Genomic DNA, 14,215 nt, shown 5'->3' with positions numbered 1-14,215 from the left:
CATTTTTACTGTTTAAACTGGGTTGTTACTAGCTTACAGTTTTCTGGGTAAAGTAGCTAATGAATGTTTTTAAAGGTCCCACTGGCAAATTTGCATGTTCATTGAATCTGCATGTTTAGTTACACAATAAAACATGTAAAATAAAGGAGGAAGATGTTCTTAAGGCAGCTTAAACTAACAGTGGTAAAAGTGATTGGTCGTAAAGAACATTGTGATCAGTGATTAGTTATTGGGCACAATTGTGATCAGTGATTGGTTGTAAAGAACAATGACGGTGTGATTTGTGGCTGTGATTGATGGTGAACAGTGATTAGTCATAACGAACATCAGTGATTGAATGTTAAGTCAGAAAAGGGGTCTAAAAAGGCAACAAATCTAAGTATAAAGTAATTACGCAGGACTTCTAGCTGTTAGACCGCCCTCAACAAATGAGCTAATATTGCTAACAATTAATATGCAACCTTAACACTTACCTGAGTGTACGTGACACCAAAAAAAGAAAAGTGTGGCTGAAGAACGTGATTCAGTTTGAAAGTCTGTTTGAGACACTGAACAGCGCCACAAAGTCCATGCTAAACTGGAGGATGTACGTTTCAGTTACTTAGCTACATCAGCTCGTATCTGCAGTAAAAACTAATCACAGCTTATTTCAAATGACTGAAAAAACACAACTGAGATTTATTTTGAAATTCTTAGCAACCGAACCGGCGTCAGTTCAGTTCAGCTTTTCTTTACTTTCTTTTAATCAGTGAAAGTAAAGACGCCATTTCCCCTTTGAGCTGGTTGTGTTCCAGACTCCGCTCGGACTAAACCTTCTCTGCTTACATTCCAGAGAAACACTTAAAAGGTCATCAGAGAGATCGGATTGTGCTGAGCGAACAGATTTTAACGGTTTAAAAAAAATCCTTCTTTCCAACACGGATATATTTGGTCTTTATTGTTGCACTGATACTCGGTTACATTGTGATATTTAACACTTCCAATATTAGTTAGTGATATATATATATATATATATATATATATATATATATATATATATATATATATATATATATATATATATATGGCTATACATCACATTCTATGACTTATCTCCCACTTTAGTGTGTGTTTTGTCGTCTAATGTTTATTATAAACACATATGGAAGGAGTCTCCAGTGTCAGCACTTTGTAACAGTCAGAAGGTAAAACTAGAACTTTTCAGAAGGTTTTCAGATGTCTTCAGGACAGAGAAGGTCACACTGCTATATGGCGTCTTGGTCACATGACGACACTGTAGGGTTCAAACCCTTCTTTTTCTACAATAGCACAAGAAATTAGCACAATTTTTTTTGTGCTAACAAATTAGCACAAACAATACAATAAAAACAAACGTACAGTTTTGGCTGTAAAGGATTCTTATGTCCGTGTAAATGGGCTGTTCTGTGTTCATTAATATAAACCTGCACTACAGTTCAAATTAACTATATATTTACACACTGTGCAAAAAACAGATATTTGAAACAGAAAATCTCTGAAATATTAGTTTCCTTTGCTGCTAATTCTGTAATAACTCTGTTAAAGCTGCCTGCTGCTTCGTAATCTAATTACTGACTTAGCAAATTAGCCGAGCTAAAACAACGTCACATAAAGAGCAAGACTATTACAGCGGATGACGACGTTACAAACCTCAGAGCTTTTATCTGAGAACGTTTTTACAAGGTGATTTATCTTGTAGTTTTTTTTGCTGTAGTTTTGTTTAAAGTCTTTATAGATTTTAAAGTTAGAGAAACTTCATGCGAAGAAACTGGATTTATTTCCATTCAGACAAATTTGTCAAGTGCATATTCACATATTTATCCTTAAATCATTGTGAATTCTGAAACATCCAGTGGGAAAAAAATCTGTCTTCTCGAATAATCACAAGAAATTTTTATTTTTATTAGTGTTTAATAACCGATGACTTAAAACACAGTCAGGGAACAATGCACTCTCTCAGGTTGGGCTGTATAGGTCAGATTAACCCTAGCCATGACCTTTGACCCATAAATCCAAACAGCACTTGACCGGCTTGAGTATTATGGGATGTTGATGATGTCTGAATGAGGCTGCGTGATGAGTAATGGGTGACTAATAATCAGAGTCTGTTAAGTGTAAAGCGTCAGAGCGCCCTCTGGTGCATGAGAGAGGAACTTCAGCACTCTCCACTTTATTTGCACAGAGACTCATCTGTACAAATAAGTCTTTCTAAGTGCAAAGGTTCAACAGTCCCTAATTTTATAAAGTGCTGAATGATTATTCGCTTGTATTCCAAACATCCTTTCCTCTCGTATCAGAAACTGTGCTGTTAAAGGAACAAAATAGTGATGATTTTAAAAGGTTTACAGTTTTACTTCTGACTGTTACAAAGCACTAATACTGGAGACTCCTTTCAGATTAAACATAAATATCTTCTCTTAGTAACCATAACTCTATTAATGTGGTGTCTAGTTCTAATGTCCGTGTAAATGAGCTGTTCTGAGTTCATTAATATAAACCTGCACTACAGTTAAAATTAACTATATATTTACACACAGTGTAAAAAAAAACACGTCACAATATGAAGAATGAGAGAAAATAAATTTTAAATATATATTTTAAATATCAGCCCTAGAAAGGAATATCTAAAAACAAATAAACTGAACTAAAGCCTTTAAATGAACTTGAGCATCTCTGCAAATTAATATTTATATTCAGTCATAAAACAAATGAATGTCATATAAAATATTCCAGTGAGAATGAAACACAAGCGTAGTAGATTAAACAGAATAAATCAATACATTTCTTTATTTCTTTTTAAGAATGGAATAAATTCATCCGGTCTTAATCTGTACTATACTGTGACTAGTCGTATGGTGAAAATGATTAAAATTATTATTAGATTAGTATAAATATATATTTTTCAAAAGTAATTTCCACGGGGGGGGGGGGGGGGGGCACGGTGGCTTAGAGGTTAGCACGTTCTCCTCACACCTCCAGGGTTGGGGGTTCGATTCCCACCTCCGCCTTGTGTGTGTGGAGTTTGCATGTTCTCCCCGTGTCTCGGGGGTTTCCTCTGGGTACTCCGGTTTCCTCCCCGGTCCAAACACATGCATGATAGGTTGATTAGCAAATTATACATTCTATGACTTATCTCCCACTTTAGTGTGTGTTTTGTCGTCTAATGTTTATTATAAACACGTATGGAAGGAGTCTCCAGTGTCAGCACTTTGTAACAGTCAGAAGGTAAAACTAGAACTTTTCAGAAGGTTTTCAGATGTCTTCAGGACAGAGAAGGTCACACTGCTATATGGCGTCTTGGTCACATGACAACACTGTAGGGTTCAAACCCTTCTTTTTCTACAATAGCACAACATGCAGTATTTAATTCCTTACTTGTCACGACAGACAAATATCATCTTAATTATTTATGTTAGTTCCATTATTCCTCTGTTTAAAGCCACATTCGTAAGAATTTTTGACACAGAAAATCTCTAAAATATTAGTTTCCTTTGCTGCTAATTCTGTAATAACTCTGTTAAAGCTGCCTGCTGCTTCGTAATCTAATTACTGACTTAGCAAATTAGCCGAGCTAAAACAACGTCACATAAAGAGCATAAAGTGTCTTACCCTCGTACCCAACTGACAGATCACTGACTTCCCCATGATTGTGTAGCCTAGTGAACCAAAGTGAGACCATTTTAATGACTCAGGAAACCTTTGCAGGAGTTTTGAGTTTATCAGCTGATTTACACGTCACCATATTCTAATTTTTTGAGATAATGAATTGTTAAGTTTTTGTTAAATGTGAGACAAAATCATCAGAACTAAAAGAACCAAAGACTTAAACTACTTCAGTCTGTGTACTGAATTTATATAATACACAAGTTTCACTGTTGAATTACTGAATTACTGAAATAAATGAACTTTTCCACGAGATTCTAATTTATTGAGATACACCTGTGTGAATATATATGTGTGTGTGTGTGTGTGTGTGTGTGTGTGTGTGTGTGTGTGTTTGTGTCTGTATAGATAGATAGATAGATAGATAGATAGATAGACAGATAGATAGATAGATGTATCTATCTTTATAGTCTGTCAAGATGGGTCTGAAACATTTTTACAAGGTGTCACGTGAGTTTACTTGAGCTCACGTGCAGTGGAAGGACTGACACGTGGTGAAACGTACGATGTCTTTATCTCTTTCGATCTATCACGTTGTGCTGCCATCTAGTGGTGTAACAGCAATGTTTCATAAATGAGGCAGAAAACGTGCTGATAAACTGTGTGAATGTCAGTAGTTTTAGAAACACGTTGAACATCAGGAGTAGAAAAGAAAACAAGAAGGTTTTAATAATTCAGTTTCTGAAACACAGCTATTAAAACTCTGATCAACAAACAAAGGAAATAAATCTTGTTTTGTGACATAATGCAATTTTGTTATTTAACTTAATGGTATAAAAAGGTTTTAAGACGGAAAAGATTTTTGGGGAAAATATAAAGCCCCAAAATTAAGTCACGTTAATGTATAAAATAAATATTTTAGTGCATCTAATGATTTGAACAAACTGAACAGTTCGTTTTTATTCCATATTGAGCCAAATAATTTGGTCTAACAAATGATTTCACAGAAACGATTTGGATCCATTAAATCTTAAATCTCTTAATCCTTCTTATATTTTAATATTTTAATATGATTTATCAGTTTTGGTTTTAAAATACAAAAAATTATTTAAATTTAATCAAGATCGCTTTTTATTAACAACATAAAAAAATCAGGTTCGGGTCAAATTCAGGTTTATTTTAAGTTCAGTTCATTAAATTAATGTTCGGCATTTTAACATTACACTAACGTGTTAATCACTTGGCATTAAAATGTGAATAAAATTTGTAAATATTTAAAAATAGAATTTCAATGTGAAATCAGTCACATATGTTTAAAATAATGTTAAAAAAATAACATTTATATAAATTTGGAACTACAAATTTAAAAAATTATATATATACAGTCAAGCCCGAAATTATTCACACCCCTGGCAAATTCTGACTTAAACTTACTTTTATTCAACCAGCAAGTTTTTTCTTGATTAGAAATGACACAGGCGTCTCCCAGAAGATAATAAGACGATGTACAAGAGGCATCATTGTGGAAAAAATTATCACTCTCACTCACTCACTCATTTTCTACCGTTTATCCGAACTACCTCGGGTCACGGGGAGCCTGTGCCTATCTCAGGCGTCATCGGGCATCAAGGCAGGATACACCCTGGACGGAGTGCCAACCCATCGCAGGGCACACACACACACTCTCATTCACTCACGCAATCACACACTACGGACAATTTTCCAGAGATGCCAATCAACCTACCATGCATGTCTTTGGACCGGGGGAGGAAACCGGAGTACCCGGAGGAAACCCCCAAGGCACGGGGAGAACATGCAAACTCCACACACACAAGGTGGAGGCGGGAATCGAACCCCCAACCCTGGAGGTGTGAGGCGAACGTGCTAACCACTAAGCCACCGTGACCCCGAAAAAATTATTACTCATCTTTTATTTACATTTGAACAAAAAGTGGCATGTCCAAAATTATTTATACCCTTCTCAATAGTCAATAGAAAAGCCTTTATTGGCTATTACAGCAATCAGACGCTTGCTATAATTGCTGACCAGCTTTTTGCATGTCTCCACTGGTATTTTTGCCCATTCATCTTTAGCGATGAGCTCCAACTCTTTCAGGTTGGAGGGTCTCCTTGCCATCATTTACATTTACATCATTTAACAGACCCCCTTATCCAGAGTGACTTACAACTGAGCAACTGAGGGTTAAGGGCCTTGCTCAGGGGCCCAGCAGTGGCAGCTTGGTGGACCTGGGGGTCGAACCCATGACCGTCCAATCAGTAGCCCAACACCTTAACCAATGAGCTACCACATCCCTACCATCACCCTCATCTTTAGCTCCCTCCACAGACTCTCGATCGCATTTAAGTCAGGACTCTGGCTGGGCCACTGAAAAACGTTAATGTTTTTGTCTGCTAAACATTTCTTCACCACTTTTGCTGTGTGCTTTGGGTCGTTGTCGTGCTGAAATGTCCATTGGTGCCCAAGGCCAAGTTTCTCTACAGACTGCCTGATGTTGTTCTTGAGAATTTTGAAGTATTTCTCCTTTTTCTTTACTGTGATTAGGTTCCCTGGTCCACCAGCTGAAAAACACCCCCAAAACATTAGGTTTACACCACCATGTGACAGTGGGGGTGGTGTTCTTAGGGTTGAAGGCTTCTCCTTTTTTACGCCAATTGAAAGCTACATCATTGTGGCCAAACAATTCAATTTCTGTTTCATCTGACCATAAAACAGAAGACCAGAAGTCTTCTTCTTTGTCCAGATGAGCATGTGCAAAGTCCAAGCGGGCTTTTGTGTGCCTTATCTGGAGAAGTGTTGTCCTCCTTGGTCTGCGTCCGTTGAACCCAGCGGTGTGCAGTGTCTGTTGGACTGTCTGCCTTGAGATGTTGCCACCAGCAGAGCCCAGATTCATCAGGATGGCCTTGGTGGTGATCCTTGGATTATTCTCTCACTATCCTCCTGGCCAGCACAGGTGTCTCTTTTGGCTTCCGACCACGTCCTGAGATTTTTCACAGTGCGGAACGTCTTGAATTTTTTTGATAATACTTTGCACTGTAGCCACAACATTTAGATAAGGTCTTATAACCCTTTCCCTGACTTGCGAGCAGCCACAATGCACAGCCGCAGGTCCTCAGTAAGCTCCTTTGTCTTTGTCCTTTGTCCACAAACCAACAGCAGAGAGCTTCTGTTTTTCACCTGTTGAGTTGATTAAAACGGCTGATCCCAAAGAATCAGGGTAATTAGGATGCTTTAGAACAGCTTGGACTGTTTGGAATGGTACAGATCTTTGGACTTTCCCATAGACTGTGACAGTTTGCAAAGGGTATAAATAATTTTGGACATGCCACTTTTTGTTCAAATGTAAATAAAAGATGAGTAATAATTTTTTCCACAATGATGCCTCTTGTCGGTGGCTTAGTGGTTAGCACGTTCTCCTCACACCTCCAGGGTTAGGGGTTCGATGTTCTCCCCGTGCCTCGGGGGTTTCCTCCGGGTACTCTGGTTCACAAGCCCCCCCCAAGACGTGAGTGAATGAGTGTGTGTGTGTGTGTGTGTGTGCCGTGATGGGTTGGCACTCCGTCCAGGGTGTATCCTGCCTTGATGCCCGATGACGCCTGAGATAGGCACAGGCTCCCCGTGACCCGAGGTAGTTCGGATAAGCGGTAGAAAATGAGTGAGTGAGAGAGATAATTTTTTCCACAATGATGCCTCTCGTACATCGTCTTATTATCTTATGGGAGACGCCTGTGTCATTTCTAATCAAGAAAAAACTTGCTGGTTGAATAAAAGTAAGTTTAAGTCAGAATTTGCCAGGGGTGTGAATAATTTCGGGCTTCACTGTACATCTATATATAAGAATATAATTCTGATGTTAACAATGTCCGTGACACAAATGTCACTCCACAGAATTAAAATTATTCTAATATTTTAAATGTCATTTAAAAAGTCTGTATGAAGTCTAAAATGTCTAAAAAAAACTCATTAAAACAGCCTTCAAATTACAGAATTAAAGATTTTATTAAAACTCCACCCTTGAGTGGTTCATATTATATTCATTTATTAACACACAAACAGGAAAACATCGACAACAAGGAAAAATAATTACTTACATGAGTCTCTGATTCACAAAAAGACATAAAAAATGAACACTTTAACTGTTTAAATACATTAACACAATTGATTTTGAGCTATAATGCATTGGATGACTTTAAAATCTCAGTCATTTTACGATCAAATTCTGAAAGAAAATGTAAGAGTTAACATTTTTTAGAAATAAGATAAAAGGGCGTTTAGCACATGGTTATTAGGACGCATTATTGTTTATAACACGGTGCAAAGTTTACAGTTTAACATGACGGTCACTTTCGATTAAAGTCAGAAATGAAACCTGTTCGCTACATACATCGCTCCAGCTGTTTGGTTTCGAATATAACAGTAGACAAGCTGTGTGTTAAATATTAAGATGTTTTATACGATCAGCAAACACCTGACCACATTCACGTTGCATTAGCAACTGAACTTTAGCTTAGATTCAACGCATGCTAGCAACAGAGCTACTCTTACTGTACGGACGATTGAGATGACACACTGATTTGGATAAAGATGTTATAAAGTGCTTCATTTCTTTAAAACCGTTTAATAATATTAGATTTTTTTACATTCACGTTATTATGATGATGACATCGGTGTGTAAAATACTCTAATCAACACACACTGGTATATTAATGGAACACCATCAACCAATCAGGACACACGATACTTTATTCAGCACATGCTGTACTTCTCTTAGCCAATCGAAACACAGTGTATTGCTATAGAATTACAATTCTACTAATTTTAGAAACATAAACATCATCTTGTATTTTTAATTCAATCATAATTTGGATTTTTTTTTTAAATACATTCTGGTCATGTGATATTATTGTGAATTATTATTTATACTACATTATGTAAATTGTGCAAATTTATAAAGTTGTTAATACACCACATTGGAGTGTGTTCTGTCTAACGTTTCTACATATTTGTGCAGATTCTACTAGAGAAGTTTGTCTCTTTTTTTGAGGGCGATTCGGTTGGCAGTAAAAGTGAGCGGTGTGACACAAAACACCACAATATTTGGTCATGATTTTATCATAATACTTCACTTGCTAAGGTTTGTGTTTTTAGGTGTCCTGGTAAAGAAAAGTGTTAAAACTGTTGTTTTAGTATTTAAAATGAATACAAAGTAAAACTCAACTCGATCAAGGGAACATTGCTACAAAATAGAACCGTTGCTACAATACTCTGAAAAACGTACTGTGAAATACAACGTTGTTAAAATCATGTCGCTCAGCTACAGTGGCCTGTAAACACAAAGCTCCAGAAACACTGAAACATTGACAGGAAACAGAAAGGGGCTAAACCTCACACGTTCCTTTACTCACTGCTGGACATGAACATCTATAAACCTACTTACACTTGGATTTGCGTTCATTTTTAATCAGTGGTACATCATACGCTGATGTTGTTTCAGATACGCTTACAGAGTAACACACTTAAGGGCTTTGTGGTTGCAAGAAAATAAGCAGGGATGGTGACGTTGATACTGACTGATCTGAAGAGTTGTACTTATTTTATAACGGAGAAATTTTATTTATTCGTTCATTCGTCTTCTACCACTTATCCGAACTACTCAGGCGTCATCGGGCATCAAGGCAGGATACACCCTGGACGGAGTGCCAACCCATCACAGGGCACACACACACACTCTCATTCACTCACGCAATCACACACTACGGACAATTTTCCAGAGATGCCAATCAACCTACCATGCATGTCTTTGGACCGGGGGAGGAAACCGGAGTACCCGGAGGAAACCCCCGAGGCACGGGGAGAACATGCAAACTCCACACACACAAGGTGGTGGAGGGAATCGAACCCCCAACCCTGGAGGTGTGAGGCGAACGTGCTAACCACTAAGCCACCGTGACCCCCGGAGAAATCTTACAGCAAAACAATTGTGGAATTTAATTTGTTAAAGAATAATGTTCTACGTTTATACTTTTAAATAAATTTACAATTTTAAAATTCATCTAGTGTCCGTCAAAGGTCTAAAAAACTTAAAACTCCCACAGCTTTAACTCTGTTTTGTAAATGTTACCTGAACACGTTTCTCCCTACAGAAACGTCCCTGTGAAGGAGCTGTTACCATGGAAACCATAAGGTGTCAGAATGAGTACGTTAATAAAAACCTGCGACACGCACAACGCTGCTGTTGGAGAGAATGAATCAACACCTGACCAATCAGAGCTCAGGATTCAGTAGCTTTGTGGTGTAGAACAAGTTAAAAACAAACGTGTATTGTTCAATAAATTCGGCCCTTTTCTGTATTGTTAATGTAGTTGGGTTTTTGTTTTATGATGCATTTCCAGGCCACCGTAGTCGTCTCTATTACTTCATTATTAGCAAAGAACACAAAAAAAAAAAAAAAAAACCCTGAACCTTTTAGAAACACCTAAAATTTCTTTGGAAGTTCGGGTGAAGCGAACTTGACCTTTAACCTACATTCAATCAATCAAATCTGGTCACAACGAGACGAAGAAACATTCAGAGCTCAAGCTGACCAGCGGTGTGAAGCTGTGGGGTGTTGAATCGCTGACGAGGAAGGCACTGAAAAAATCTCATATCCCAGTGAGACGCTCCAGCATTCAGGAAAAATACAAATCTAAAAAACATCCAACACTTTGTTTTTTTTTTACTTTGGGAAAATAAATCTGCCAAAGTCGTTAGAAAAAGTCTCCGACTTCTCAATTAATATGATTACAATATACTTATAAAAAATACCAAAAAATTCTTCAGATACTATTTGGTGGTTAATTTATCTTTTATATTTATATGTATGTATTTAGATCAGAAATTTTGGCAGCGTTGTATATATTAAAATCGTTTTCTTGGCGCTATGTCGTCTTTTCAGGGACGTTTAACGTTTAAAACAGAAATTCCAAAAGAAGGAAAATCCACATCACAGTGTTGAGCCCAGGCTGCAGGCGGATGGCAAATGAGTCTCTGTTACTTCCACTCCATCCACAACATTACAGCGAGTCTGTGAAGCTAAATTTCACCCATCCTGCTGCAGACAGTCGGCATGGTAACCGGAGCCATGGCAACAGCATCTGGTAGTGGCGAGGAACGACGCCCTGGACGTTTCGCTCGAAGTAGCTGAAGAGACGAAACCACCAGACGCGAGAGAACGCGTTAATCTGCGAATCCTGCTTCAAACACTGAGGAGAAACAGAATACAAATATTATTTATTTTTTATTTGTTATAATAAGTACAATTGTGCTCAACCGTTTGTGCTCAACTGTTTGTGCTCAACCGTTTACATACCCTTAAAGAAATTTTGAAACTTTGCAATTAATTGCAATGTCATTTGTGTGAATCGTGTAGATCCAAAGAGTTTTTAGTTTTTCTTTCAGCTGCGTCCGAAACCGCTTACCACTTAAACCATCTATCAAGCTGATGCCTGGCGTCTCTACTTCTAATGACTTTTTATGGCGGATGGCAAACCAACTTTTGGTGCATTCACCGCCACCAACTGGACTGGAGTGTGAAGCACTAGTAAGCAGATGACGCCTCACGACCAATCAGCATTCAGAAGCAAGATAAGACAATCACCTATTTCGTCCCTCACTTCAAGCCGCAGAGGACGAACAAAAAGCAATAAAGAGACACATCGCTAAACAACAAAAACGGGCACTTGAAAGGCTTGTGGCGGCCAAAAAACAAAAGAAATAGCAATATTTGTGTTCATCAATTTATTAAGGTTCCAAGGCACTCAAATTGTACAGTTGTACAATTGTAACTTCTTCCACTCTTACCGTACGCTCCTGACCAGGTTCTCTTCAGATGTGACTTCTGCTCAAGACTCTCGTAAGCGACACAACATCTTCTCTTCACTACTCAACCTGCTCCACCTGCTTCATTCTCCCTGACTGCTGAAGACTTGAATCAGGTTGAGGATTGAGAGAATCTGCCAGACCTTCACTTCTGCCCGTAGCAGCAGAAAAGGTTTTACAACTCCTCCAGTCTTGCAATCTTACCACCTGCCCACTGGATCCACTCCCTTTCTCTATGCTCCAGACCATCTCACAAGACCGTCTGACCTTCATCACCACGATCATCAATAGAGCCCTAACATCTGGTCATGTACCAACTACCTTCAAAAGAGCAAGGATTATTTTATTCCCATACTGAAGAAACCTGTTCTGGATCCATCAGACATCAGTAACTACAGACCGGTATCACTTCTCTCGTTTCTTTCAAAAATTCTTAAATGTATTGTGTATAATCATCTGTCTGTCTATCTCCAACAGAACAACCTCCAAGATCCCAACCAGTCTGGCTTTAAAGCAGCACATTTGACAGAGACAGCAGTTTTTAGATGTCTCTGTCTAAGAAACTACATGCTTTTAGATCAGCCAAGCTTCATCCGTCCTTATCCTCCTCAACCTTTCAGCAGCGTTTGATACGGTCAACCACAAGACTCTCTTGTCCACCTTCAGGAGTCTTGGAATTAGCAGATCAGCTTGGGAATGGTTCGCTTCCTACCTGGAAGGACGCTCATATCAGGTAACATGGAGGGGAGTGACATCTGCTCCACGCAGACTCTCCACTGGTGTCCCTCAGGGCTCAGTACTTGGTCCTCTTCTTTTCTCCCTGTATACTCACTCTCTTGGTAAAGTTATTTCCTCACATGGGTTCTCTTACCACTGCTATGTTGATGATACACAACTTATCTTCTCTTTCCCTCCTTCAGACACCACATCTTCTGTTCGGATCTCAGCATGTCCATCAGACATGTCATCGTGGATGACGGCTCATCGGTTGAGGTTCAATCCCAGCAAAACTGAACTTCTGATCATCATGTGATTCATCCCCAGGTCATGATCTTACAATATCCCTACACAATGATCTGATCTTCCCTTCAGTCACAGCTCACAACCTTGGGGTAACTGTGGACACTCAACTGTCCTTTTCCTCACATGTTGTTAATGTGACTCCCTCATGTTGGTTTCTTCTCTACAACATCAGAAGGATTCAGTCATTTTTCCCCACACAGGCTGCTCAGGTACGTGTTCAGTCTCTTGTCATGTCAACACTGGACTACTGCAGCTCTCTCTATCAGGTCTACATATGAACACAATTCATCCTCTGTAAATGATCCATAATGCAGCTGTGTGACTTGTCTTCAACCTGCCTAAGTTCTCCACACCACCACACTGCTGTGTTCCTCCACTGGCTCCTGTAGCTGAACACATCAGATTCAAATCTCTGTTGCAAAGCCAAACAGAGTCATGTGGAGTGATGAGACCAAAACTGAACCTTATAGTCACAACCATAAACACTATGTTTGGAGAGGAACCAACAAGTTCTACTGTGAAAGGTACATCATACCCACTGTAAAGCTGGTGGATCACTTATGTTTTGCATTCTATTGCTCTATAGTCTAATTTGAGCATGGGATGCTCTCGGATGTTCCAACATGTCAATGATCCAAGAGGCCATCACAGTCTCCTGACCTCAATATCATTCAGCAACTTTAAGGAGATCTCAAAAGTGCAGTTTGTGCAAGACAACCAAATGATTTACAGAAACTGGAGGCATTTTGCCAAGAAGAATGAGCAGCTCTATGAGCAGGATTATGTTTGTTATGTTTTCTTCGATGATTGTGACATTCTTTTATGCCTTACATATAAATGTGCACCCACCCACCTGCTGATTGGCCAGAGTGTGGTACCACCAGAAGAGACGTGTGGTGATGAAGTACGCCACCACCACATCCACCGTGTAGTGATCATGAGCCCATAGGATGCAGAAAATCCCACTGACACTCAGAGCGAGACACATCCAGTGATAGGGCCAGAACCTCCTCGGAGAATCTACACACAGACACGCACACAGACACGCACACACAGACACGCACACAGACACGCACACACAGACACGCACACAGACACGCACACAGACACGCACACACAGACACGCACACACAGACACGCACACAGACACGCACACGCACAGACACGCACGCACACACGCACACAGACAAGCACAGACACGCACACAGACACGCACACACAGACACGCACACAGACACGCACACACAGACACGCACACACAGACACGCACACACAGACACGCACACACAGACACGCACACACAGACACGCACACACAGACACGCACACACAGACACGCACACACAGACACGCACACACAGACACGCACACACAGACACGCACACACAGACACGCACACACAACAGAAAGTAGTGTAAAGGCAAATATTACCACCAGACCGCACAACTCATTTTGAGTGTGTGAGAGAGAGGGAGAGAGAGAGAGAGAGAGAGAGAGAGAGACAGAGGGGGGACAGAGGGAGAGAGAGAGACAGAGAGAGAGAGAGAGAGAGAGAGAGAGAGAGGGAGAGACAGAGAGAGAAGGAGAGAGACAGAGAGAGAGCGAGAGAGACAGGGGGGACAGAGGGAGAGAGAGAGCGAGAGACAGAGAGAGAGAGCGAGAGAGAGAGGGAGAGAGAGAGACAGAGAGAGAGAGC

The 14,215-nt window shown here is 39.7% G+C and overlaps 1 protein-coding gene across 1 annotated transcript in view; it reads right to left on the bottom strand.

The window, feature by feature from the left end:
* Positions 1-7,614: 7,614 nt before the first annotated feature.
* The window catches only part of sgms1a (sphingomyelin synthase 1a), a 20,113-nt gene continuing 13,512 nt past the window's right edge, over positions 7,615-14,215 (bottom strand). Inside the window, exons 5-6 of the mRNA XM_060878920.1 lie at positions 13,374-13,540; positions 7,615-10,881 (exon numbers count right to left, since the gene is read on the bottom strand). Coding sequence (XP_060734903.1) covers positions 10,693-10,881; positions 13,374-13,540 — 356 coding nt within the window. The 3' untranslated portion in view covers positions 7,615-10,692. The remainder of the gene's footprint in view (positions 10,882-13,373; positions 13,541-14,215) is intronic.

Source organism: Tachysurus vachellii, chromosome 10, assembly GCF_030014155.1.
Source record: "Tachysurus vachellii isolate PV-2020 chromosome 10, HZAU_Pvac_v1, whole genome shotgun sequence".
NCBI lineage: Eukaryota > Metazoa > Chordata > Actinopteri > Siluriformes > Bagridae > Tachysurus > Tachysurus vachellii.
The sequence above is the reverse complement of the archived record's forward strand: the minus strand, read 5'-3'. Positions and strand labels throughout refer to the sequence as shown.